The 27,439-nt window shown below is 42.3% G+C and overlaps 2 protein-coding genes and 1 pseudogene across 4 annotated transcripts in view; 2 read left to right on the top strand and 1 right to left on the bottom strand.

The window, feature by feature from the left end:
* The window catches only part of ACOT9 (acyl-CoA thioesterase 9), a 51,736-nt gene that overhangs the window by 10,257 nt on the left and 14,040 nt on the right, over positions 1–27,439 (bottom strand). For 2 of the 3 annotated variants that reach the window (XM_062184500.1, XM_062184502.1), the window contains exons 3-9: positions 27,271–27,297; positions 26,398–26,443; positions 23,177–23,347; positions 22,885–22,922; positions 16,624–16,707; positions 15,104–15,207; positions 9,223–9,296 (exon numbers count right to left, since the gene is read on the bottom strand). In XM_062184500.1, the coding sequence (XP_062040484.1) occupies positions 9,223–9,296; positions 15,104–15,207; positions 16,624–16,707; positions 22,885–22,922; positions 23,177–23,347; positions 26,398–26,443; positions 27,271–27,297 (544 nt within the window). The remainder of the gene's footprint in view (positions 1–9,222; positions 9,297–15,103; positions 15,208–16,623; positions 16,708–22,884; positions 22,923–23,176; positions 23,348–26,397; positions 26,444–27,270; positions 27,298–27,439) is intronic. The other variant, XM_062184501.1, reaches the window with a different exon arrangement.
* Positions 16,190–16,552, top strand: LOC133753397 (large ribosomal subunit protein eL42-like). Its single transcript, XM_062183979.1, has one exon. The coding sequence runs from the start codon at positions 16,212–16,214 to the stop codon at positions 16,530–16,532; it is 321 nt and encodes a 106-aa protein (XP_062039963.1). The 5' UTR covers positions 16,190–16,211; the 3' UTR covers positions 16,533–16,552.
* LOC133753511 (protein mago nashi homolog) lies at positions 17,871–18,693 on the top strand (annotated as a pseudogene).

The following is a 27,439-nucleotide window of genomic DNA, read 5'->3' as shown; positions in this document are numbered from 1 at the left end:
CAGGTCTCAGCTTCACTTTTTTTTCAGCTCCACTCTTGAGTCCAGCTTCCTGCTAACATGTACCCTGGAGGGCAGCTGATGATGGCTCAAGTATTTGGGTCCCTACCACCTAAGTGGTTATACCTGGCTTTGGCCTGGCCCAGCCTCAGGTGTCACAGGCATCTGGGGAGTGAACCAGTGGATGGGAGGTATCTGTCTCTCTGCCTTTCAGGTAGGTAGGTAGGTAGGTAGACAGATACAGATATAGATAATTCTAGATAGATAGATAGATATAGATAATTTTAAAATAGAAGTGAAATTTCATTATATTTGGGATTTACTTTAAAATACTATACATTTTCTTTAAAGACAAGAGATTTGATCAATATACAATGTATAAATATCTCAAAGCATCACACTGTACCCAAAAAAGATGTGCAGTTACTACCTGTCAATAAATTTTTTTTTAAATACACAGGAAGACAGAAGCCAGGATTTGGTATAGCAGGTAAAGTTGTCACCTGCAGGGTCACCATCAAATATGGGCACCAGTTCCAGTCCTGGCTGCTCTACTTCTGATTCAGCTAATGTGCCTGGGAAAGCATTGGAGGATGGCCCAAGTACTTGGGTCCCTGCACCCATGTAAGAGACCTAGAGGAAGCTCCAGGCTCTTGGTTTCAGCCTGTTCCAGCCCTGGCCACTGCAGCCATCTGGGGAATGAACCAGCATCTCTCTCTCTCTCTTTCCCTCCTTGCCTCCCTCTAACTCTGCCTTTCAAATAAATAAATCTTTAAAAAAAAAATAAAGACACACAAAAAAGAAAAAAACAGATGAATGAAAATATGGCAACAATGTTAAAACTGACACTGTTGGGGGCTGGCGCTGTGGCACAGTGGGTTAATGCCCTGGCCTGAGGCTCTGGCATCCCATGTGGGCGACAGTTCGAGACCCGGCTGCTCCACTTCCCATCCAGCTCTCTGCTATGGCCTGGGAGAGCAGTGGAGGATGGCCCAGGTCCTTGGGCTCCTGCACCCACGTGGGAGACCCGGAAGAAGCTCCTAGCTCCTAACTCCTGGCTTTGGATTGGCACAGCTCTGCTGTTGCGGCCAATTGGAGAGTGAACCATCGGACAGAAGACCTCTCTCTCTCTCTCTCCCTCTCCTCTCTCTGTGTAACTCTGACTTGCAAATAAATAAATAAATCTTTAAAAAAGACTGACACTGTTATGACCAGGTGATGACATCCACAAGGGAAGTCCTGCTGATAGAAGTGCACTGCTGTGGGGCTGGTGCTGTGGCATAGCAGGTAAAGCCACGGCCTGCAATGCCAGCATAGCACATCGGCGCTGGTTTGAGTCCCAGCTACTCCACTTCTGATCCAGCTCTCTGCTATGGCCTGGGAAAGCAGTTGAAGATGGCCCAAGTTTTCAGGCCCCTGCACCCGCGTGGGAGAACCGGAAGAAGCTCCTGGCACCTGGCATCAGGCCCACCCAGCTCTGGCTATTGTGGCCATTTCGGGAGTGAACCAGCAGATGGAAGACTTCTCTGAATCTTCCTTTCACATTCTGTAACTCTACCTCTTAAATAAATAAAATCTTTAAGAAAAAAAAGCACACTGCTGTGATGTCACAAGGACAAGGACAGCTGCCACCTATGTGCTCCACCTCATAAGCCCTTCGAAACCCCCATGAAAAACACAGCAGGCACTCCTCAGTCAAGTGCATTTTAGTCCCCAACCAGTGCTCCTCAAAAAGTCATCAAAAAACAGGGGCAGCATTGTGGTGCTACAAATTAAGCCACAGCCTGCAACACCAGCATCCCAGCTTAGGCTTGGACCAGCCCTGGCTGCTATGGCAATTTGGGGAGTGAACCACTGGATGGATGTTCTTTCTCCCTCTCTTCCTCTCTGTCTTCAAATAAATAAATATTTAAAGACATAAAAGGGGGGGACGGAGCCAAGATGGCGGATACTGAGGACGTGCGCCGTAGTTTGGGAAAAAAAAGTTTCATAAAAGTGGAATTACTGTAGCCTCAGGAAAAGACTCAAGAAAAACACTGCAGAGGAAACGCTTCCGGATCTAGTGGATGTGACACAGAGGACCTACAGGGAGCCCACTGCGTGGAAACCCAACGGTGGGAGACGAGCCAAGGGAGACAAGCCGCACAATCTCGCCAGCGCGGGAACGGGAGGGAGGTAAGACAAAGGCGTCAGAAACCCAAGACATTGGGGTGGGGGAGCAGAGGCCTCTCTATTCACTCCCTAAGCAAAACAAAGAGCAGGCCATTTTACATATGTAAAGCGCCGCCAAGGAGTTCACAAACTCAGTAACTTGGAACTTTGGTGAAACTTGAGAACACATTGAGGGCTGCATAAATTCTTTGTGTGGTCCCAGGGGTAGATCAAACGAATACTCACAGAGGCCAGATTTCAACTACCCTCAATTCCACTCACCTGTACCGAATAACTTCCCAACTGAGTCAAAAAAAGAGAGAGAGAGAGAGAGAGAGAGAGAGAGAGAGCAATCCAGCAAGGAGCAAGGGAGAGAACAATCTGGGTGAGTCGCTTTTTGCACAGCCTTAAACCCGAAGAATCAAGCGGAGCTCTCTGGCCACACCCATCACAGCCTCTAAGGATCCATCAAAGCAGACAGCCCACTTAGAGGCATAGTATAACAAGAAAAAAGACACCACAGCCAAAAAAAAAAAAAAAAAAAAAAACATAAATTATCTCCAACATGCCAAACAACAAACGTAGAAGCCAAGGTAACAAGAGCAAGGAAGACACTATGATGCCCCCAAATGAACAAGACACCCCAATCCAAGATTATGAAGATGAAGAGATAGAGGAAATGCAAGAAGCAGATCTCAAAAAACTGATAAGAACATTAAGAAGTTCTCAAAAACAAATTCTTGAACTATAGAAATCCTTAATGGACAAGATAGAAAATCTCTCTCGTGAAAATGAAATAGTAAGGAGGAATCAAAATGAAATGAAACAACTAGTAGAACATGAAACTGTGATAGTGACAAGAAATCATAATGAAATGAAGAACTCAATAGATCAAATGACAAACACATTAGAGAGCCTTAAAAACAGAATGGGTGAAGCAGAAGAGAGAATATCGGAATTAGAAGACAGAGAACAGGAAAGGAAACAGTCAAATCAAAGAAAAGAAGAAGAAATCAGAAATCTAAAAAATACTGTCAGGAATCTACAGGATACTATTAAAAAACCCAACATTTGGGTTCTAGGAGTTCCTGAAGGCATGGAGAGGGAGAAAGGATTAGAAGGCCTTTTTAGTGAGATACTAGCAGAAAATTTCCCAGGTTTGGAGAAGGACAGAGACATCCTAGTACAAGAAGCTCATAGAACCCCTAATAAACATTATCAAAAGAGATCCTCACCACGACACGTCATAATCAAACTCACCACAGTGAAACACAAAGAAAAGATCCTAAAATGTGCAAGAGAGAAACGCCAGATTACTCTCAGAGGATCTCCAATTAGACTCACAGTTGACTTCTCATCAGAAACCCTACAAGCTAGGAGAGAATGGCGAGATGTAGCCCAGGTACTAAGAGAGAAAAACTGCCAGCCCAGAATATAATATTATATCCTGCAAAGCTCTCATTTGTGAATGAAGGTGAAATAAAGACCTTTCACAGCAAACAGAAATTGAAAGAATTTGTTGCCACTCGTCCAGCCCTGCAAAAGATGCTTAAAGATGTGTTACATACAGAAACACGGTCACCAATATGAAAGAAGGTAAAGGAAGGAAACCTCACAGCAAAAGATCACAAGAATCTCAACCAAATATTAGAAAAAATCTTTGGCAAATGACAGGGCAAAGTTACTCCTTCTCAATAGTCACATTGAATGTTAATGGCTTGAACTGTCCAGTTAAAAGACACCGATCGGCTGATTGGGTTAAGGAACAAAACCCATCTTTTTGCTGCTTACAAGAAACCCATCTATCCAACAATGATCCATACAGGCTGAAAGTGAAAGGCTGGAAAAAGATATACCATGCCAACAGAAATGAAAAAAGGGCGGGCGTAGCCATCTTAATATCTGACAACATAAACTTTACCACAAAAACTGTTAGGAGAGACAAAGAGGGGCACTATTTAATGATTAAGGGATCCATTCAACAGGAAGATATAACGATTATCAATGTATATGCACCTAATTACAGGGCACCAGCTTATTTAAAAGACTTGTTAAGGGACTTAAAGGGAGACTTAGACCCCAATACAATAGTACTGGGGGACTTCAATACTCCACTCTCAGAGATAGACAGATCAACAGGACAGAAGATCAACAAGGAGACAGTAGATTTAAATGACACTATAGCCCAAATGGATCTAACAGATATCTACAGAACATTTCACCCTACATCTAAGCACTTTACATTCTCGGCTGCACATGGAACCTTCTCTAGGATTGACCACATACTAGGCCATAAAGCAAGTCTCAGCAAATTCAAAAGAATTAGAATCATACCATGCAGCTTCTCAGACCACAAAGGAATGAAGTTGGAAATTAGCAACTCGGGAATCCCTAGAGCACGTGCAAACACATGGAGACTGAACAACATGCTCCTGAATGAACAATGGGTCATAGAAGAAATCAAAAGAGAAATCAAAAACTTTCTGGAAGTAAATGAGGATAACAGCACAACATACCAAAACCTATGGGATACAACAAAAGCAGTGTTAAGAGGAAAGTTTATAGCAATAGGTGCCTACATCAAGAAATTGGAAAGGCACGAAATAGATGAGCTTTCAAGTCATCTCAAGGATCTAGAAAATCTGCAGCAAACCAAACCCAAACGCAGTAGGAGAAGAGAAATAATTAAAATCAAAATCAAAGAAGAAATCAACAGGATTGAATCCAAAAAAAAAAAAAAAACCACATTACAAGAAATCAGCCAAACAAGGAGCTGGTTTTTTGAAAAAATAAACAAAATTGACACCCCATTGGCCCAACTCACTAAAAAAAGAAAAGACCCAAATCAATAGGATCATAGGAACAGAGATGAAAATGCAAACGTAACAACAGACACCACAGAAATAAAAAGAATCATCAGAAATTACTACAAGGACTTGTATGCCAGCAAACAGGGAAATCTATCAGAAATGGACAGATTCTTGGACACATACAACCTACCTAAATTGAGCCAGGAAGACACAGAAAACCTAAACAGACCCATAACTGACACAGAAATTGAAACAGTAATAAAGGCCCTCCCAACAAAGAAAAGCCCAGGACCAGATGGATTCACTGCTGAGTTCTACCAGACATTTAGAGAAGAACTAACTCCAATTCTTCTCAAACTATTCAAAACAATCGAAAAAAATGAATCCTCCCAAATTCTTTCTATGAAGCCAGCATCACCTTAATTCCTAAGCCGGAAAAAGATGCAGCGCTGAAAGAGAATTACAGACCAATATCCCTGATGAACATAGATGCAAAAATACTCAATAAAATTCTGGCCAATAGAATGCAACAACACATCAGAAAGATCATCCACCCAGACCAAGTGGGATTTATCCCTGGTATGCAGGGATGGTTCAACGTTCGCAAAACAATCAACGTAATACACTACATTAACAGACTGCAGAAGAAAAACCATATGATTCTCTCAATAGACGATAGAGAAAGCATTTGATAAAATACAACACCCTTTCATGATGAAAACTCTAAGCAAACTGTGTATGGAAGGAACATTGCTCAATACAATCAAAGCAATTTATGAAAAACCCATGGCCAACATCCTATTGAACGGGGAAAAGTTGGAAGCATTTCCACTGAGATCTGGTACCAGACAGGGATGCCCACTCTCACCACTGCTCTTCAATATAGTTCTGGAAGTCTTAGCCAGAGGTATTAGGCAAGAAAAAGAAATTAAAGGGATACAAATTGGGAGGGAAGAACTCAAACTATCACTCTTTGCAGATGATATGATTCTGTACCTAGGGGCCCCAAAGAACTCTACTAAGAGACTATTGGAACTCATAGAAGAGTTTGGCAAAGTAGCAGGATATAAAATCAATGCACAAAAATCAACAGCCTTTGTATACACAGAAAATGCCGTGGCTGAGGAAGAATTCTATGTTCAATCCCATTCTCAATTGCTACAAAAACAATCAAATACCTTGGAATAAACTTAACCAAGGACGTTAAAGATCTCTGCGATGAAAATTACAAAACCTTAGAGAAAGAAATAGAAGAGGATACCAAAAAATGGAAAAATCTTCCATGCTCATGGATTGGAAGAATCAACATCATGAAAATGTCCATTCTCCCAAAAGCAATTTATACATTCAATGCAACACCAATCAAAATACCAAAGACCTTCTTCTCAGATCTGGAAAAAATGATGCTGAAATTCATATGGAGACACAGAAGACCTCGAATAGCCAAAGCAATCTTGTACAACAAAAACAAAGCCAGAGGCATCACAATACCAGATTTCAGGACATACTACAGGGCAGTTGTTATCAAAACAGCATGGTACTGCTACAGAAAGAGATGGACAGACCAATAGAACAGAATAGAAACACCAGAAATCAATCCAAACATCTACAGCCAACTTATATTTGATCAAAGATCCAAAACTAATCCCTGGAATAAGGACAGCCTATTCAATAAATGGTGCTGGGAAAATTGGATTTCCACGTGCAGAATCATGAAGCAAGACCCCTACCTTTCACCTTACACAAAAATTCACTCAACATGGATTAAAGACTTAAATCTACGACCCGAAACCATCAAATTATTAGAGAGCATTGGAGAAACCCCGCAAGATATAGGGACAGGCAAGGACTTCTTGGAAAAGACCCCAGGAGCATAGGCAGTCAAAACCAAAATTAACATTTGGGATATCATCAAATTGAGAAGTTTCTGTACTTCAAAAGAAACAGTCAGGAAAGTGAAGAGGCAACCGACAGAATGGGAAAAAATATTTGCAAACTATACTACAGATAAAGGGTTGATAACCAGAATCTACAAAGAAATCAAGAAAATCCACAACAACAGAACAAACAACCCACTGAAGAGATGGGCCAAGGACCTCAATAGACATTTTTCGAAAGAGGAAATCCAAATGGCCAACAGATACATGAAAAAATGTTCAAGATCACTAGCAATCAGAGAAATGCAAATCAAAAACCACAATGAGGTTCCACCTCACCCTGGTGAGAATGGCTCACATTCAGAAATCTACAAACAATAGATGCTGGAGAGGATGTGGGGAAAAAGGGACACTAACCCACTGTTGGTGGGAATGCAAACTGGTTAAGCCACTATGGAAGTCAGCCTGGAGATTCCTCAGAAACCTGAATATAACCCTACCATACAACCCAGCCACCCCACTCCTTGGAATTTACCCAAAGGAAATTAATTTGGCAAACAAAAAAGCTGTCTGCACATTAATGTTTATTGCAGCTCCATTCACAATAGCTAAGACCTGGAACCAACCCAAATGACCATCAACAGTAGACTGGATAAAGAAATTATGGGACATGTACTCCATAGAATACTATACAGCAGTAAGGAACAATGAAACCCAGTCATTTGCAACAAGATGGAGGAATCTGGAAAACATCATGCTGAGTGAATTAAGCCAGTCCCAAAGAGACAAATATCATTTGTTTTCCCTGATCGGCGACAACTGAGCACCAAAGGGGAAACCTGTGGAAGTGAAATGGACACTACAAGAAACTATGACCTGATCAGCTCTTGTCCTGACTCTAGATGTACCATGTAATACTTTATCCTTTTTAGTATTTGTTGTTGTTTTTGTTGTTGTTGTTCTAGTACTAGTGGTTGAACTCTGTAATTAACACACAATTATTCTTAGGTGTTTAAATTTTAACTGAAAAGTGATCCCTGTTAAATTTAAGAGTGGAAAAAGAGAGGGAGGAGATGTACAATTTGGGACATGCACAATCAGACTTGCCCCAAATGATGGAGTTAGAAACGTGCCAGGGGATTCCAATACAATCCCATCAAGGTGGCATGTACCAATGCCATCTCACTAGTCCAAGTGATCAATTTCAGTTCACAATCGATGGCTCTGATGGGTCTAAGAATCAAAAGGATCACACAAACAAGACAAGTGTCTGCTAATACTAACTGATAGAATCAAAAAGGGAGAGAAAGATCCATCATGGGAAGCAGGAGACACAGCAGACTCATAGAATGGCAGATGTCCTAAACAACACTCTGGCCTCAGAATCAGCCCTTAAGGCATTCGCATCTGGCTGAAGAGCCCATGAGAGTATTGTAGGCATGGAAAGCCAAGATACCATGGAAAAGATAAAAAAAAAAGACAACCTAAATGGAAGATCTCTGTGAGTGAGATCCCAGTGGAAAGAACGGGGCCATCAAAGAAGGAGGTACCTTTCTCTGAAGGGAGGAGAGAACTTCCACTTTGACTATGATCCTTTCGGAATAAGATCAAAGTCAGCGAACTCTAAAGGCTTCCATAGCCCTGGCAACTCATGACTAGAGCCTAGGGAGATTACTGACACCATGAACAGGAGTGTCAAATTGTTAAGTCAGCAACAGAAGTCACTGTGTACTTACATCCCATGTGGGATCTGTCCTTAATGTGTTGTCTAATGTGCAGTGATGCTAGTAGTGAAACAGTATTTTTACACTTTGTGTTTCTGCATGGGTACAAACTGATGAGATCGTTACTAATTATATACTGAATCGATCTTCTGTACATAAAGATAATTGGAAATGAAAAAAAAAAACCTGGTGTTAAATTGGAAATGGCATAGAAAATTAATTTAAAAAAATATTATGTAGGATCTCTGTCTTTAATGTGCTGTACACTCTTATTTAATGCTATAACTAGTACTCCAACAGTATTTTTTTTCACTTTGTGTTGCTATATGGGGGCAAACTATTGAAATCGTTACCTAATATATACTAAACTGATCTTCTGTATATAAAGAGAATTGAAAATGAATCATGATGTGATTGGAAGGGGAGAGGGAGCGGGAAAGGGGAGGGTTGTGGGTGGGAGGGAAGTTTTGGGAGGGGGAAGCCATTGTAACCCATAAGCTGTACTTTGGAAATTTATATTCATTAAATAAAAGTTTAATTAAAAAAAAAAGACATAAAAGGACCAGGTGGTGAGTATAGGGGCATGCATTATATTGCTCTCTCCAATTTTACGCATCTTTGAAATTCTTGAAAATAAAGAATTATGAAAAAAATAGTAATTACCCTTTATTTTCAGAATCACGAGCCACCATCACAAATGTTGCGCCCAAAACAGGACAAAACTCATTACCATGCAACTGAAAAACAAAGAAAAGAAAATGCAGATGTAAGAAATACATGTTCTAGGAAAATCTGCAATTCTAACAGATAGCATGCATGCTTGGAGAAGTATGAAATTAGCAACACAGAAGTACGCTCACTAACCACCACCTGCTAAGGGCCTTCCCTGAGCCAGGCACAGCACTAGGCTCTGAGAATCGCAGTACCACCAAGGAGGAGAAAGCCACCTTAAAACTCAAACAGGGCACTGGTGGGAAGTGCTGGGATCGGCTTTGGAGCTGTGCGTGACTAGGGACCCAGGGACAAGGATCACAGAGGGACCTCCTGCATCGTCAGCATTCAACTTGCCCGCATCGTACAGAATCCTTCAGGGCCTACGTATCCTCCTGAGGGCAAACCTATCCAAGCAGCCCTCCTCCTGTGCTCACAGACACTAGGATTTCCAGCAACTGTGCTATGCCAACTGCCAGCACATGTTTATGCCTCCTTAGCTGAGCACAGGCGCTCCTAAGAAGGAAAGGGGAAAGATCTGGGAATGATCCTGTGGATCAAGGTAAATACTTATAACGCGCAGGCCTTTGAGATTTCTATGTGTTCATGTATCTTCTGGAAGTCTGTATTTGCAGGGGAGTCACATCATAAGGTAGTGACAGAATCTATTTCTAACCTGAGAGTGTATTCAGCTCTCTCAACAGATGCTACAAGCCTCATCACTACCAGCTGTTCACAACTTCACTGCCTTCGCCCTCAACTCTGGCAAGTCTTAACAACCTCAGTAAGCCACTGCACTATTGAAACCTCTCAATAATTCCTCCCTTTAGTCCAGTTCTTGGGCTAATCTGTTAGCACGGCATACAACTCCCCTACAACAGAGCCCAGGATTCCCCTCCAGTTGTTCAGCAGACACTGCCCACAACACCTGCACTCTCTCCCCCAGCCATGGTCCTGGCAAATAGCGGGCTGTTGACTGCCTCCGTCCACGCCTCTGCTGATGCCTTCCCTCGCCAGCCTCATCCAGAACACTCCCTTTCCCCTCTCCCACCCCTAGTCCCCAGACCAAGGTCATAATTCACTCCCTCCTTCATCTTCAGCCACCTGCACGGAAGCAAAGTCCTCCTTCCACAGTGACTCTCCATGTAAGAAAGGCGGACGCCACTCTCGTAGAGCACCTTGGGAAATGTGCAGAGGTGGTTTGGGGGGTCACATGATTTAGGGGCCATACTGGTGGAGGGGGGCTAGGGGACTGTATACCTGGCAATGCAGGAGAAAGGCCTGCAGAACAAAGATTTCTCCCACACACAATGCCTACAGCTGAGAAATAATGCACAATACAATATCATAATCTTGCATTTATAGAGCTATCTTCCTGGGAGCTCCTTGAGGACAAAGAGCACTTTTCTTCGCATTTGCAACCCTAGCACCCAGCACCAAAGGCTAACAGAGAGCAGATACTTCCTCAGTGATGGCCATTGAATGAGTGAGGCGGGTCATTACTGAGCTCTGCTAGAATGTCAACTGTAAGAGCAAGGAACTTTGCCGTTTGGCTCACTGCTGCATGCCTAGCACAGAATTGGTGCTTAGTAATTGCTAAGTGAATATCAGGAAGTGGGCTAAGACTCGAACCCAAGGCCTATTGTTGAGGAGGGTATAGTATAGTAGAAAGGGAAAGGCAGGTCTGTAAACAGCTCTATAGGACAAAGTGCCGGGTGCAAGGAGGAGTCCCAGGGGAAGGAACAGGTTCTGTAAGTTGGAAGGATTAGGGAAGGTGACCCTGAAGCACAGTGGGGGGTGAAAATGAAAAGCAAAGCACAAGGAATTTTAGGTAAAGGACAATGCTAAGCAAAGATACTCATTCACTCACTGTTCAAATCAGTTAACTATAATGAACATCTTTTAGCACCAAGCTGTGGTGATGCAAAGATGCCTAACTCCCTGTTCTTTGGACACGCAGTGTCTGGCAGTGAGCACTAAGGAAAGCATAGAAATGGTGAGCCACACGGAACACAGACCGAGAGGTGGGAATACAGACCGAGCGGCGGGAATACAGACCGAGCGGCGGGAATACAGACCGAGAGGTGGGCTGGAGCAGCTAGGATCCCTACTCATCCAAGGAGTTTAAACTTGAATCTACACAACATGATAATTGAGTGGTTTTGAGAAGAGAAATTATGATTCAAGAACAGCTTTTGGAAGATTTACTAGGTAAAAACGTGTAAAATCAACAAACAACAGACTAGAGAAAGGCATATTAATTAAAAAGATAGTCAACGTGTTCACAGGAGAGACACTGAGGACTTGAATAAAACACAGGGGCCAAGGAGAAGGTCAGGGGCAGAAGACAGATTTGGGATCACCTCAATTGTTTTGACAATAAAATAACATATTACCAACAGTGGTTGCCGTATGACGGCATTGCTCCAAGGATTTCAGAAATTTCTAAGAGCTGGGTTTTTCCTTCCATTTCACCCTTTACCACAACCATGTAACATGCTCCTATTACTATTTCCACATTTCACATGATAAAACAGAGGCTCAGAGAAGTTCAGTAGTGTCCCCGAGTACACGGCTAATTAGCAGCAAAGCTGGGATTAGAACCTAGGTCTACCCAAACCCGAGGCAGAGTGTTCACCCTAGTCACTTTTCTGCAATAAAGATCACTCAAGTCAGCAGTTAGGAGTCAAATGGCCAATGAAGAATGCGAATTTAAAACAAAAGATTTTACTTATCTGACACTGATTCTGTTATCAGCTTTTGATTTTTGGCAGCTTTCTCTCTCAGTAATGCCTGTATCTCTTTTTCAGCCTATTTGTCCAAGATTCAATCTGTCAAGATTCCCTAGAAGGCAGGTCCTGTGCCAGGAATCACCTATGCCTGGCACTGAGCAAACTAGGAATTAACCAAGACAATTCCAAAAAGAGTGCAGACAAATCATAGCGGCATCTCCAGCAATTTTATGATGTTTTAAAAGCAGTATTACTGAGGCTGGCATTGTGGCATAGCAGAAAAAGCTGCCACCAGCAACACTAGCATCCCATATTGGCACCAGTTCATGTCCTGGGGGCTCCACTTCGTATCCAACTTCCCTGGCCTGGGAAAAGCAGCAGATGACTCAAGTATTCAGGCTCTTGCCACCCACATCAGAGACACAGATGAGACTCCTGGCTTTGGCCTGCCTCAGCCTTGGCCATTGAAGCCATCTAGGGAGTGAACCAGCAGATTGAAGATCTCTCTCTCTCTCCGTCTTTCCCTCTCTTTGTAACTTGGACTTTCAAAATAAACAGGAGTCACTGTGTACTTACACCCCATGTGGGATCTGTCCTTAATGTGTTGTCTAATGTGAAGTGATGCTATAACTAGTACTGAAACAGTATTTTTATACTTTGTGTTTCTGTGTGGGTACAAACTGATGAGGTCTTTACTAATTATATACTGAATTGATCTTCTGTATATAAAGATAATTGGAAATGAAAAAAAAACAACCTGGTGTTAAATTGGAAATGGCATAGAAAATTAATTAATTTTTAAAAAAATATTATGTAGGATCTCTGTCTTTAATGTGCTGTACACTGTTATTTAATGCTATAACTAGTACTCCAACGGTAGTTTTTTCACTTTGTGTTGCTATATGGGGCAAACTGTTGAAATCGTTACCTAATATATACTAAACTGATCTTCTGTATATAAAGAGAATTGAAAATGAATCTTGATGTGAATGGAAGGGGAGAGGGAGCGGGAAAGGGGAGGGTTGCAGGCGGGAGGGAAGTTATGGGAGGGGGGAAGCCATTGTAACCCATAAGCTGTACTTTGGAAATTTATATTCATTAAATAAAAGTTCAATAAATGAAAAAAAAATCTTTAAAAAAATAAAAACTATATTACTGTCAGTTATACCAACATGGCAATTGAATTCAATTGCCTATAGATAATAACATAAAAAATACCTATTTGGCAAGTAACTTTAAGAATTTTTTTTTGACAGGCAGAGTGGACAGTGAGAGAGAGAGACAGAGAGAAAGGTCTTCCTTTTTCCGTTGGTTCACCCTCCAATGGCTGCTGTGGCCGGCACGCTGCGGCCGGCACACCGCACTGATCCGTAGCCAGGAGCCAGGTGCTTCTCCTGGTCTCCCATGCGGGTGCAAGGCCCAAGGACTTGGGCCATCCTCCACTGCACTCCCAGGCCACAGCAGAGAGCTGGCCTGGAAGAGGGGCAACTGGGACAGAATCCGGCGCCCCGACCGGGGCTAGAACTCGGGTGCCAGCGCCGCAGGCGGAGGATTATCCTAGTGAGCCGCGGCACCGGCAAGAATTTTTTTGAAGATTTATTTATTTACTTGAAAGAGTTACACAGAGAAAGGAGGGGAGGGAAGAGGGAGGGGGAGAGGGAGGGGGAGGGGGGAGGAGGCAGAGGAGGAAGAGAGGGAGGAAGAGAGAGAGACAGATAGACAGACAGACAGACAGAGAGGCCTTCCATCTGTTGGTTCACTCTCCAACTGGCCGCAACAGCTGGAACTGTGCTGATCCGAAGCCAGGAGCCTCTTCAGGGTCTCCCACACAGGTGCAGGGGCCCAAGGACTTGGGCCATCTTCTACTGTTTTCCCAGGCCATAGCAGAGAGCTGGATTGAAAGTGGAGCAGCCAGGACTCGAATCGGCATCCATGTGGGATGCCGGCATCACAGGCGGCAGCTTTACCAGCTACACCACAGCACCAGCCCCGGCAAGTAACTTTAATTACTACAGAACAAGCCTCAGAGTTTTCCCTCAAGCCTGAAGGTTGTGTTTTTGATCAAAAGGTGAAATGCTTCCGAATTCACAGCAGAAAAAAAAGTGTATCTGGATCACAGGTCTACTAGAAACCCTGGCATGACCAAATCAGTCGTCCTTAAGCCAGTTTCCTGAAAGGAAATATTGGACATCCTCTGCATGATTTGGTTTTTGTGCTGTTAATCTCTGAGGTACTTTTTCATGTCAAATGTATTAATTTAAAATAGCTATTCTGCTTTTTGCACATTAGAGGGGCCATTCCTAACTGCTCTAACAGTCCATACAACTGTTAAGGGTTACACTGTGTCCCCAAAAGAGGTATATGAAAGTTCTAACACCCATACCTGTGAACATGACTTTATTTGGAATTGTGATCTGGGCAAAAGAGACATACCTAGTTATTAGGAGGTCACTGTGGAGTGGGGGAGGAAGGGTTTCGTCGAATATTAGTGTCCTAATGAGAAACGCAGAGACATGTAAGAGGGGAACGCCACGTGAGGGTCGAGGCAGATGCTCAAGCTGGTTAGCTGCAAACCACAGAACGCCAAGGACTGCTGGCAAAGCACGCGACGCAAGGAGGCAGTCTCCCGTCCAGGGTTCAGAAGGAGCATGGCCAGATGAACAACTTCATTTGTGATTGCCAGCCTCCAACTTAAACAGTGATTTTCTGCTGTTTTTAACCCACCAGTTTGTGTGGCACTTTGTGGTACAGTGGCCCCAGGAAACTAAACACCCAGATCAATCCACTTCACCCCTAACATAACCAGACTTCTGTGAAATTCTCTTAGACAAGACCAGAAACAAGCATCTCAGCATGGAGCTGTATTTGATCAGAAAGTAATCAATATTAAATGTAAACATGTAAACACCAAATAATGTGTCAGTCTTTGTTCAGGAGGTAGATATGAACCACCTATCATCTGTATGCCATGAATTTCAATCCTTTTTGTAGAAGTAGTGAGCTATACACTTATCTCAGGATAGAAGTCCATAAGCTTCCCCTGCCACGTAGACCAGCTGGTGGTTTTTGAACAACGGACAATCTTCAGAGGGCAGACATACCTGGAACATTTCCATCTTCACTTCCATTGATGTCTTCCCTACCCAGCTAACGTGTCCACTGAACTTAATGTCCTGTTCCGGGCTTAAGCTCTTCTTGCACAAATCTGCAAAAACAGAAAAACAATCTGGGTCCAAACCATATAAAAAAATCTTCTGTATAACTTCCTTTGAAATTTTTTCAAATTCTACTATATTTCTTTCCTGTCTTCACAACTAAAATGACTATTTTTGACAAAAGAAATTTGCATGTCTTTTTGGAAAATGTAGACAATGCCAACAATATAAAAATAAAAATAGAATCATGCAAAATCCTCCCACCTAATTATAAGCAGTATCTTGGTATGGTACATTACAGATATTTTCAGATACGCATGTACATTAAAATTCACCATAAAAGACGACAACTTCTTGGGGGCTAGCATTGTGGCATAGCAGGTAAAGCTGCCACCTGCAGTGCCAGCATCCCATGTGGACACTGGTTTGTGTCCCGGCTGTTCTGCTTCCAAACCAACTCCCTGCTAATGGCCTGGGAAAAAAAGAAGGAGATGGCCCAAGTGTTTGGGCCCTGTTATCCTGTGGGAAACCCAAATGAAGCTCTTGCCTCCTGGCTTTGGCCTGCCTCAGGCCCTGGCAGTTATAGCCATCTGAGGAGTGAACCAGCAGATCGAAGATCTTTATGTAACTCTGACTGCCAAATAAACTGATAAATCCTTAAAAGCAAAAGAGAATTCTTCAAGGCTGACACTGTGGTACAGCGAGTTAAGCCGCTGCCTATGATGCCGGCATCCCATGAACGCCAGTTCAAGTCCCAGCTGCTCCACTTTCGATCCAGCTCCCTGCTAATGTGCCTGGGAAAGCAACGCAAGATGGCCCAAGTGACTGGGTACTTGCACCCACAAGGGAGACCTAGAGAGCATTCCAGACTCTTGGTTTTGGCCTGGCCCATCCCTGGCCATACAAGCCATTTGGGGAATGAACCAGCAGATGGAAAATTTCCTTCTGCTTCCCTCTCTCCCTCCCTCCGTCTCTCCCTCTTTGTTACTCTGCCTATCAAATAAATATATTAAAAAAAGAATTCTGCTTTCCGAGCAGATAGTGCTCCGGCAACATGGTGAACGTTCCGAAAACCCGCCGGACCTTCTGTAAGAAGTGTGGCAAGCACCAGCCCCACAAGGTGACACAGTATAAGAAGGGCAAAGACTCTCTGTATGCCCAGGGAAAGCGGCGTTATGATAGGAAGCAGAGTGGCTATGGGGGACAGACCAAGCCGATTTTCCAGAAAAAGGCTAAAACTACAAAGAAGATTGTGCTGAGGCTTGAGTGTGTGGAGCCCAACTGCAGATCCAAGAGAATGTTGGCTATTAAGAGATGTAAACACTTTGAATTGGGAGGAGATAAGAAGAGAAAGGGGCAAGTGATCCAGTTCTAATCTTTGTCTTCTGTTTTGTTATGAAGGCAATAAAATCTAAAGGTTAAAAAAAAAAGAATTCTAAGGATGCATAGGATATGATATCACTTACCAATCTTGTCCACCAGGGCTGTAACTATTGATAAAGGAGACATCTTAGCTGAAGGAATTTTGGTGTGCATATAACAAATGAGAACTGTAGGGAAAGAGGAGCAAAATTATCCCACAGCATTTATAATTTACTCCTAAAATCTATAAAACGTTCTATCTTGCTTTCAAGAACCAATTCCCAATACACCACTAGTGGTATTTTCCTAGAACAGACTTCTGTATACTGAAAAGATCTGGAGATGCTCTGATCTGACTGCTCTCTCGGTTTTAGATTCAGTGAGGAAACCAAACTTCAAAGCTCAGGCCTGCCAAGTGGCTTGTCACCCCTCTACAGAGATATCGTGCCCAAATCAGAGTAAGAAATCACCAAAAGATCCAGGGTTCCTTGGAAATTTGGCTGATCTGAGGATTATATGAGGAAAGCACAAGATGAACCTAAAACATCTTACTGCGCCAGAAACTAAATGCTCAAACAATGAACAGCACACGTTGAAAAAAAAAATGACCTACAGAGTAGCTTAATAGGGGCTTAGACAGTTCTGGGATGATTTGTACATAAAAATAGATGACAATAACATATTATAACGAATTCAACAAAATAGGAATCCCTGAGCTCATAGTGATTTAAAAATAATAAATTGAAGGTCTGACTGAGGGGCCAGTGCTGTGGCATAGCAGGTAAAACCGCTGCCTGCAGTGCCAGCATCCCATATGGGCGCCAGTTCAAGTCCCAGCTGCTCTACTTCCAATCCAGCTCTCTGCTATGGCCTGGGAAAGCAGTAGAAGATGGCCCATGTGCTTGGGCCCCTGCACCCACATGGGAGACCTGGAAGAAGCTCTAGGCTTCAGATCGGCACAGCTCCAGCCGTTGTGGCAATCTAGGGAGTGAACCAGCGGATGGAAGACCTCTCTCCCTCTCTCCACCCCTCCTTCTCTCTCTCCTTCTGTTTCTCCTTCTCTCCCTGTGTAACTCTTTCAAATAAATAAATACATTTTTTAAGAAAAAAAAAAAGTCTGATTGGGCTGGGAAAAGGAGTAGGAGGTGGGACGAGAGTAGGGGAGGGAGAGCGGGTATGGGGGGAATAACCACTATATTCCTAAAGCTGTAACTATGAAATTTGTATTCATTAAATAAAAGCTTTAAAAAAAAGAAAGTCTGATAAAGAATGGGTTATTTTGGTAAGATCTAATGGTACCTCCTTAAAGGGAAACAGAGTAAATTACTAGCAAAGAAGTCTGGGGCCGGGCTTTGGGCGGGCTTCTCTGGGAGCAAAGATGTCTATGGCTAGTGATTTCTACCTGCGCTACTATGTAGGGCACAAGGGCAAGTCTGGACACGAGTTTCTGGAGTTTGAGTTTCAGCAGGACAGAAAGCTTAGATATGCCAACTATAGTAATTACAAAAATGATGTCATAATCAGAAAAAGAGGCTTATGTGCACAAGAGTGTAATGGAGGAACTGAAGAAGATTACTGTTGACAGTGAAATTTCAAAAGATGATGATGGCTTGTGGCCTCCTCCTGACAGGGTTGGCCGACAGGAGCTTGAAATTGTTATTGGCAATGAACACATTTCTTTTACAACATCAAAAATAGGTTCTGTTATTTTTTTTTTTTTGACAGGCAGAGTGGACAGTGAGAGAGAGACAGAGAGAAAGGTCTTCCTTTTGCCGTTGGTTCACCCTCCAATGGCCGCCGCGGTAGCACGCTGCGGCCGGCGCACCGCGCTGATCCAATGGCAGGAGCCAGGTGCTTATCCTGGTCTCCCATGGGGTGCAGGGCCCAAGGACTTGGGCCATCCTCCACTGCACTCCCTGGCCACAGCAGAGAGCTGGCCTGGAAGAGGAGCAACCGGGACAGGATCGGTGCCCCGACTGGGACTAGAACCCAGTGTGCCGGCGCCGCAAGGCGGAGAATTAGCCTAGTGAGCCACGGCGCCGGCAAGTTCTGTTATTGATGTAAATCAGTCAAAGGATCCTGAAGGCCTTCATGTATTTTACTATTTGGTACAGGATCTGAAATGTTTAGTTTTCAATCTCATTGGATTACACTTCAAGATTAAACCAATTTAATTGCGCATTTTTGAAGCTGTTTATATATTTAATTGAGGGTGGATAAGGGAGGGTTTGACATTACAATATTGGGATTTTTATGAATATGAAAAACCTTTTTGTATATAAAGTGAAAATAAGAAAATACACAAACAGGCTCAGTAGTTATCTTCACTTGGGTCCAAGAGGGCTGGACAGTTCCCTCACATATTAAATTCTGTAAATAAAAGCCATGTTTTGTTGAAATTTTTCTCCAATAAAACATATTAAAGCCTGAAAAAAAAGAAGTCTGATGGAAAGTATTAAGCTTTTTTACTGTAACTTAATTTTAAGATATGTTATCTAAAAAAATTTTTAAAAAAGGAGAAGGAAAGAGGGTGGGAAGGAAGGGAGGAAGGGAATATCATCATGTTCTTAAAAGTTTATCTACATTCAAATATTAAACCAGGAAAAACACAAGAGCAAATTAGTATTACATAAAATTTCTTAAGACAAAAGCGAAAAGGATATAAATTTCAAAATATATTGAGATTAAAGAGGAAGTGACATATAATAAAGACAAAGAATATTCAACCTATGAATAATAGTCCTTGTAGAAGAAAATTAAAAGGGAAATGTTTAAGTATTAAACACTATACTTAAAAAAAAGTATTCTTGAAAGAAAAAGTGATGTCAGTGTCCAAAGAGCACACCTGAGAATATTTACTCCAAAATCCCAATGCTGAAAAAAATTTTAATAAAATTATTTAACACTAAATGAAAAGCAGAAGGCTTTAGTCATCCAGACAAAAATTAAAAACAAACCCATGACTTCAAAAGCAAAAGAAAATCCTAACACCTGTCTGCAACAGCATTGCCTTGTGCTGCAAGAAAGCATTGTAGCATATTTAAGATAATCAAGGTAAAAAAGGGAGCAAAGGATTTTATATCTAGCAAAATTTACAGTTCAATATAAGGCATGAACTATTACTGAATGTAAAAAATGAAGAACTATTCTTTTCAAAAGCCTTTCCTAAGGAATCTTCAAAACAACAAACTTTAGAAAACCAGGAAGACTAGAAAGACAGATAAACGGATTGGTGGTGACCATCAAAACTAAGGCTGAGGGTTAAAAATAGAGTACAGATATGATGCAACCATCAAAAATGGGAAGAGAATGGTGAATACACAGGCGAAAGTTTTTCAACTATTTTAGTAGCACTGGCAAAGTTTGTATATGTTTTGTTATTCTCAAGATGTGGAATAAATGTAGAATTAAAAAATAAATCTAATCTCATCTTCAGCAAAAATAAAAATAAATAAATAAAGTATATCTACAGGGGCCGGCACCATGGCACAGTAGGTTAATCCTCTGCCTGTGGCACCGGCATCCCATATGGGCACCGGTGCTAGTCCCAGCTGCCCCTCTTCCAGTCCAGCTCTCTGCTGTGGCCTGGGAAAGCAGTAGAAGAAGGCCCAAGTCCTTGGGACCCTGCACCCATGTGGGAGACCCGGAAGAGGCTCCTGGCTTTGGATCGGCGCAGCTCTGGCCGATGTGGCCATTTGGGGAGTGAGCCACAAGAAGGAAGACCTTTCCCTGTCTCTCCCTCTCACTGTAACTCTACCTCTCAAATAAATAAAATCTTTTTTTAAAAAAAAAAGATTATCTACAAATCATGCTGAATCTGTCAAAAACTACTTTTAAAAAAGCTAGGGGCTGGCGTTGTGGCGTAGTGGGTGAAGCCGCCACCTGCAGTGCTGGCATCCCATATGGGTGCCGGTTCAAATTCCAGCTGCACCACTTCCAATCCAACTCTTCTATGGCCTGGGAAGGCAGTGGAAGATGGCCCAAGTGCTTAGACCCCTGCACCCGCATGGGAGACCTGGAAGAAGCTCCTGGCTCCAGATCGGTGCAGCTGCAGCCGTTGTGGCCATCTGGGGAGTGAACCAGCGGATGGAAGACCTCTCTCTCTCTGCCTCTACCTCTCCTTTTCTATCTGTGTAACTCTGACTTTCAAATAAATAAATCTTGAAAAAAAAACTAAAAATAAAAATAAAAAATAAAAAAACACAAAAAGAAACTTAATGTTAAAAGGTAAAAAAAAAAAAAAAAAAAACCAGTCCAGTACACATCACCTTAATCAAGTAATCAAAGTTTACATCATCAATAACGGGACAAATCAAAATCATGCCACCACTTGATAGTGGTGCAATAATAATCCTATCCATGATAGGATGCAATAAGACAAAAAGCATGGTTTTGGTTTGTTGGTATGTTTGTTTCTTTTGGAGGGTGGGTACAGAGTTTGCAGATGCTACGCCAGGACCAAGAGCTGATGTATGCTCTGCTCTCTTCCACTTGCTCCTCTTTTCCATACCCAAAGTTAAAAACAAGAGAAAGAACAAAACATCCCTCCTAGACATTCTTGTCAAACACGTATATCCTGGAGCTAATCATGAGGAAGCATCAGACAAACCCAAGTAAGGGACAATCCACAAGAGTGGGCCTGGGGGCTGGGACTGTGGCATAGTGGGTAAGGCCGCCATCTGCAGTGCTGGCATCCCATATGGGCACCGGTTCGAGTCCTAGCTGCTCCACTTCCGATCCAGCTCTCTGCTATGGCCTAGGAAAGCAGTAGAAGATGGCCCAAGTCCTTGGGCCCCTGCACCTGTGTGGGAGATCTGGGAGAAGCTTCTGGCTTCAGATCGGCTCAGTTCTGGCCATTGAGGCCATCTGGGGAGTGAACAAATGGATGGAAGACTTCTCTCTCGTCTGCCTCTGCCTCTCCATAACTCTTTAAAATAAATAAATAAATCTTAAAAAAAAAAGAGTGGGCCCAGAACTTTCCTAAGCTCATGAAAGTCAAGGAAAGATTCATAAAGTAACGCTGACATGACAACTGAATGCAACATGTGATTTAGAACTGGATCTTTCTGCCATAAACATCTATTAGCACAAGTTGAAGGGGATCTGAGGATTAGACAGTATAATGTATCGGTGTAAATTTCCCGATTTTGATGGTTATATTATAGTTATATGGAATAATGTCCTTGCTTGTGGGAAATTCACATTAAGATACTGGGGGCCTGGCACTGCAGTATAACAGGTTAAGCCACTGCCTGCGACGCCGTACTTTGGCCCCTGACAACCACGTGCAAGACTCAGATGGAGTTCCAGGCTCCTGGCTTCAGAATGGCACAGCCCAAGCCGTTGTGGTCGTTTGGAGAGAGAACCAGCAGATTGAAGAGAGATTCATATTCATTCTCTGTCTCCCTCTCTCCCTCTGTCACTCTACGTTTCACATAAATAAAATCTTTTTTAAAAAGATATTTGGGAGTCATACGGCATTGTGTCAGCAGTTTATTCTCAGGTAATTCAGGGAAGAACAATTCTTTGTATTTTCAACTTATCTTCAAGATTCTTTATTTATTTATTTGACAGGCAGAGTTAGACAGTGAGAGAGACAGACAGACAGAAAGGTCTTCCTTTGCCATTGGTTCACTCCCCAAATGGCCGCTACGGCCAGTGCTGCGCCAAACCGAAGCCAGGAGCCAGGTGCTTCTTCCTGGACTCCCATGCACTGGGACTAGAACCTGGCACCCATATGGGATGCCAGTGACGCAGGCAGAGGATTAACCAAGTGAGCCATGGCGCCGGCCCCCAAGATTATTTTCTAAACATTATTAGAAAGAACGTGCATTCAGATTATAACTCCATTAAAAACTGGAATCTACATTCATGAGAAATAAATTAGGACAACTCGAAGGTAATAACACCCTTCTTCTGAGCTTTTAGAAGAACTTCATCTGTACAGGGTAGGAATGAAATGGTCGGGGCCGGCACTGTGACGCGGTAGGTTAATCCTCCGCCTGTGGCGCTGGCATCCCATATGGGCGCCAGTACTGGTCCTGGCTGCTCCACTTCCAATCCAGCTCTCTGCTGTGGCCTGGGAAAGCAGAAGAAGATGGCCCAAGTGCTTGGGACCCTGCACCTGTCTGGGAGACCCAGAGGAAGCTCCTGGCTTTGGATCGCCTCAGCTCCAGCTGTTGCAGTCATTTGGGGAATGAACCAGAGGATGGAAGACCTCTCTCTGCCCTCTACCTCTACCTCTACCTCCATCTCTCAAATAAATAAATAAAATCTTAACAAAAAAACAATGAAAAGGTCTTTTCATCACAGGAGCCAATACATACTGTAAGTATCTATTAGAAATACTAAAATACTATCAGTACCTCCTAAGCTGTCAAGGTCCTCAAGAATCCTGCCAAATCTGTGAAAGAGAACAAACTATTAGTTAAATCCAAGTCATGACGATTTTCTTTTAAAAATAAATAACACACGCTGAGGCACTGAAAATGTTCTATAATTGATTGCAGTGACAGCTGCACGTCTCTCTGAACACAGTAAAAACCAGAAAGTTGTATATCTTAAACAGGTGAATTCTACAGTGTGTGAGTTACATCCTAAAAGTTGATTTAAAAATAAAAAATAAAAACAAATAATACAAAAATAGTGCCACGTTACCTTACAGTGTTTTGAACAGTCAAATATTTCTCTCGTAATTCAGGCTCGCTGCCCAAAGGCAAGAGAACTTCAATGTAACTGTCCTTCATCCTCCTGGGCTGCAGGCCCTGCTGCGAGTCCGCCAGACAGCTGTGAAGGAGCTTTCTCTCCTCCATCGCTTTCACATGGTCTCTGACAGAAAGAATGCGAGCTTCAGACACACAGGAACGGTGCCACCCCCCTACTCGGGGGACACCGGGAAAGGCGCAAAGAAAGGTCTGGACCGACTCCACCTGCACTGCCAGCATCCCACATGGACACCGGTTCAAGTCCCAGCTGCTCCACTTAGATCCAGCTCCCTGCTGATGGCCTGGGAAAGCAGCAGAGGAGGGTCCAAGTGCTTGGGTCCCTGCACCCATGTGGGAGACACAAAGAAGCTCACGGCTCCTGGCTTTGGATTGGCCCAGCTCTACGCATTGCAGCCATTTGGAGAGTGAACCAGTGGATGCAAGACCTGTCTCTCCCTCTCTCTCTAATTCTGCCTGTTAATTAAATGAATTAATTTTAAAAAGTCTACTCAAAGAATAGCATAAGTGAAACCAAATTTGAAATACAGAGATGGACACATGGTATACACAAGAGATAAAGAACAGCAAGGCCACTCAACTCCATAGTCTTGTTTCTCACCTTGACTATTCTGATTCCCTCCGCCTTCTCTGGGCTTCACTCTGCCTTCAGTTTCAGGAAAGACAGAGGAGGAAAAATGAACTCTAGCTGAAGGAAGTATGGGAGGCAGAACAAAAGCCCAACAGGAAGTGAACATGAAAAGAGGATGGGGCCAGCACTGCAGCTCAGCAGACTAAGCTGCCACCTGCAGAGCTGGCGTATCACATGGGTACTGACTGCTTTGAGTCCCAACTGCTCCACTTCTGATCCAGCTCCCTGCTAATGTGCCTAGGAAAGCAGTAGAAGATGGCCCAAGTCCTTGGGCCTCTACACCCATGTGGGAGACCAACAGGAAGCTACTGGCTTTGGATTAGCCCAGCTCCAACCATTAGGTCCATCTTGTGAGTGAACCAGCAATTAGAAGATCTCTCTCCTCTGTTTCTCCCTCTCTTGCTGTAACTCTTTCAAATAAATAAATATTAAAAAAGAAAAGAGGGGAAAAAAAGAAGAGAGGATTAAGGTAGAAGAGAGACAAAAGGACAAGGAATAAATTGTTGACATCATTCATTAAAATGTCTTTCTCACCTTAATCTATTACGTATTACTGACAGAAATGGTTAGCCTAAAAATATATAGGAGACAGTTACAAGTGAAATGGTACCAGGAATGAGGAATGAGGGATGTGAAATGTGGAATCTTCTCAAGAAAAACAGCTTCTTTAAGTCAAGCTCACAACAAATCTCTGTAACTCAAACTCACAACAAACAAGTTTGAGGTGTTGGGGGGGGGCAGTAACTGTCAACTATTCTAGGTTAAAGGAGAACAGAAAATCAAAACCATCAGAATGTACCATGCAATCCTTTATTGGATTTTTTTTTAGCTTTGTGGGTTTTTTAAATGAGCTTTTAAGATTTATTTATTTATTTATTTATTTGAAAAGCAGAGTTATAGGCAGAGAGAGGGAGAGACAGAGAAAGAGGTCTTCCATGCTGGTTCACTCCCCAAAATGGCTGCAACAGCTTGAGCTGGGTCAATCTGAAGCCAGGAGCCAGGAGCCAGGAGCTTCATGTGGGCCTCCCACATGGGTGCAGGGGCCCAAGGACTTGGGCCATCCTCCACTGCTTTCCCAGGCCATAGCAGAGAGCTGGATCGGAAGTGGATCAGCCTGGTCTCAAACCAGTGCCCATATGGGATGCTGGCATCACAGGCGGAGGCTTTACCCACTATGCCACAGCACCAGCTTCCATTAATGATTTTTAAAAAACCCTAAAGGACATTTTGGGAATGGTTGAGGAAATCTGAATATAGATGAGCAATACATTTACTATTAGGGAATTACTGTCAATTTTGTTACATAAGAGAATGTCTTATTTGTTGGAGACAATGAAAGCTGATTATGTTATGTAAGAGAACGTATTTACTTACTGGAGATGCATGCTTCAGTGAATGTCATGATATCTATAATTTCCCTAGAAATGGTTTCTCTAATGTATGCATGTTGGCAAAATTTGGCAAAATGTTAACAATTAAATCCAGGTGGTGAGTACATAAGTATTCTTTCAAGTCTTCAGTAAATTTTTCCATAGAAATAACTTAAAAGGACCAGTGTTGTGACCCAGTGTACCAAGCTCCCGTCAGTGACATCGGCATCCCATATCAGAGTGCTGGTTCGAGTCCTAGTTGCTCTGCTTCTGATCCAGCTCCCTGCCAATGTACCTGGGGAAACAACAGAAGATGCCCCAACTACTTGGGCCCTTGTACCCATGTGGGAGACTCAGATGGCCCCTGGTTTCAGCCTGAACCACTCCTTGCTATTGCAGGCATTTGGGGAGTGAATTAGCAAACTGAAGATTTCTCTCTCTCACTCTTGCTCGCTCTCTCGCTCTCTCTCTGCATATATGTGTGTGTGTCTTTCTCTAACACTGTCTTTCAAACACATCAATCTTTTACAAATTATTTTCCATATTTGATGGAAAATATTTTTAAAAAAGGACTTAAAAATAAGTCATTAATTTCCATACCAACAATAGAAAAAGTTATGTCATGATCATTTGTGCTTTTGTTTTCATTCATTTTAGCCTCAAAATTCTAGGCACAAAGAAGGATATGATCTCACTTTACAGCAGGGAAATACTGAGAGACAGTGAAAGGTTACATAGGACATCCGGTTAATTGTGAATGGACAAGAAACAACAGAAGAGTCAAGTTGTAAAAATAGAAAAACCAGGAGACTTGGATTCCAATCCCAATCCCTGACACCAAATAGTTTAATCTGAGTTTATTTCATCATGTGTAAAAAAAAAAAAAGGAATAGGAACATATGCCGTAAGCATGTCACCGATTTCTTTATGAGGCTCAGTGAGGTAATGCATCTGGATGCCCCTGGATAAGTACACAGTATCTGTAAATCACACTGTTTCTAATAATGATACAACTGCTCAGCATATTACAGTATTGATCTTTTCCTCCAAAGAACTTAATCCATCTTCAAACACAATGCTCCCCATCAACTGAATCTAAATACAGCCTAACATAAAAGACCTTGGGGAAGAAAGAACAAACACCAGCATACATACCTCCAGTTTGTGGATACTCCTACAATCTCCCGCAACTTATCTCGAACTGAAACAAAAATAAAAGGTTACTCCATCAAACAGAAATATGAAGGCACTTCAAAAAGTTCACGGACACAAAATTTAAAATATGAACTTTGGTGCAAAAATTTTTTTGAAATCCATGTATCACTTCCTCAGAATATACATTTTATACATATTATGAAAAAACTCTTTGTGCATCAAAAAAATTTTGGCACCAACAGAAACGCATAAATTCCATTTTTCCATGAACTTTTTAAAGTATCTTCATATGAGACCTGGATTGTGGCAATGAGCTCAAGAACTGTGAAAAGTGATTCATGCATTCAAAAGATCTTAAGACCCAAGATTCTCCATTTAATGCCACAATAAATGGCTCAGGGAAGGGATCAGCCTCTACTCTTGAAAACCTGAAACAACTATACTACCAGCTTAGTGCAGAAAAGAACACCTCTGTGCCAGTCACTGGGGGTTATGTAAACAAAAAAAAAAGGAACTTCAATTATTCACCCACTGGGGCTTTATCAGTGTCAGCAGAAGCCCTTTATGATGGAGAAATTACAAACAGGATCCCTCCTACCTTCTTAATTTTTTTCTTCTTACAGGAAGTAGATCAAATTACTTGGTATAGAAACTAATATTCATTTCCAAACCTGAGTCTGATTTCCTATATATTTATAACTATCCTACTTGTTAGAAAAGTTTAAGGCAAAAAAATGAAGCAAAGACTTAGCTCAAGAAAAGAATGCAAGATAATTTTAATTAATGCCCACTGCCCAAAAGTACAAGAATGAATTAGCTTAAAATAAAATTCAAGCACTTAAAAGAAAAGTCGATACTAATTACCATACACACCATGATTCACATGTATAGATGAACATGCTATATGAATAGAAGGAAAATCAATTAGATAATAGTAATTTGAAACTAAAAAACCGAATCTATAGTACCTCAAATATGTTTAATTCATGTGTTTCTACTATCATTTCAAAATACATATTCCAGTTATAGGAAATATAGTCAC

This window comes from Lepus europaeus, chromosome X, assembly GCF_033115175.1.
Source record: "Lepus europaeus isolate LE1 chromosome X, mLepTim1.pri, whole genome shotgun sequence".
Taxonomy (NCBI): domain Eukaryota; kingdom Metazoa; phylum Chordata; class Mammalia; order Lagomorpha; family Leporidae; genus Lepus; species Lepus europaeus.
Note: the sequence above shows the minus strand (reverse complement) of the source record. Positions and strands in the feature narration are given on the sequence as shown.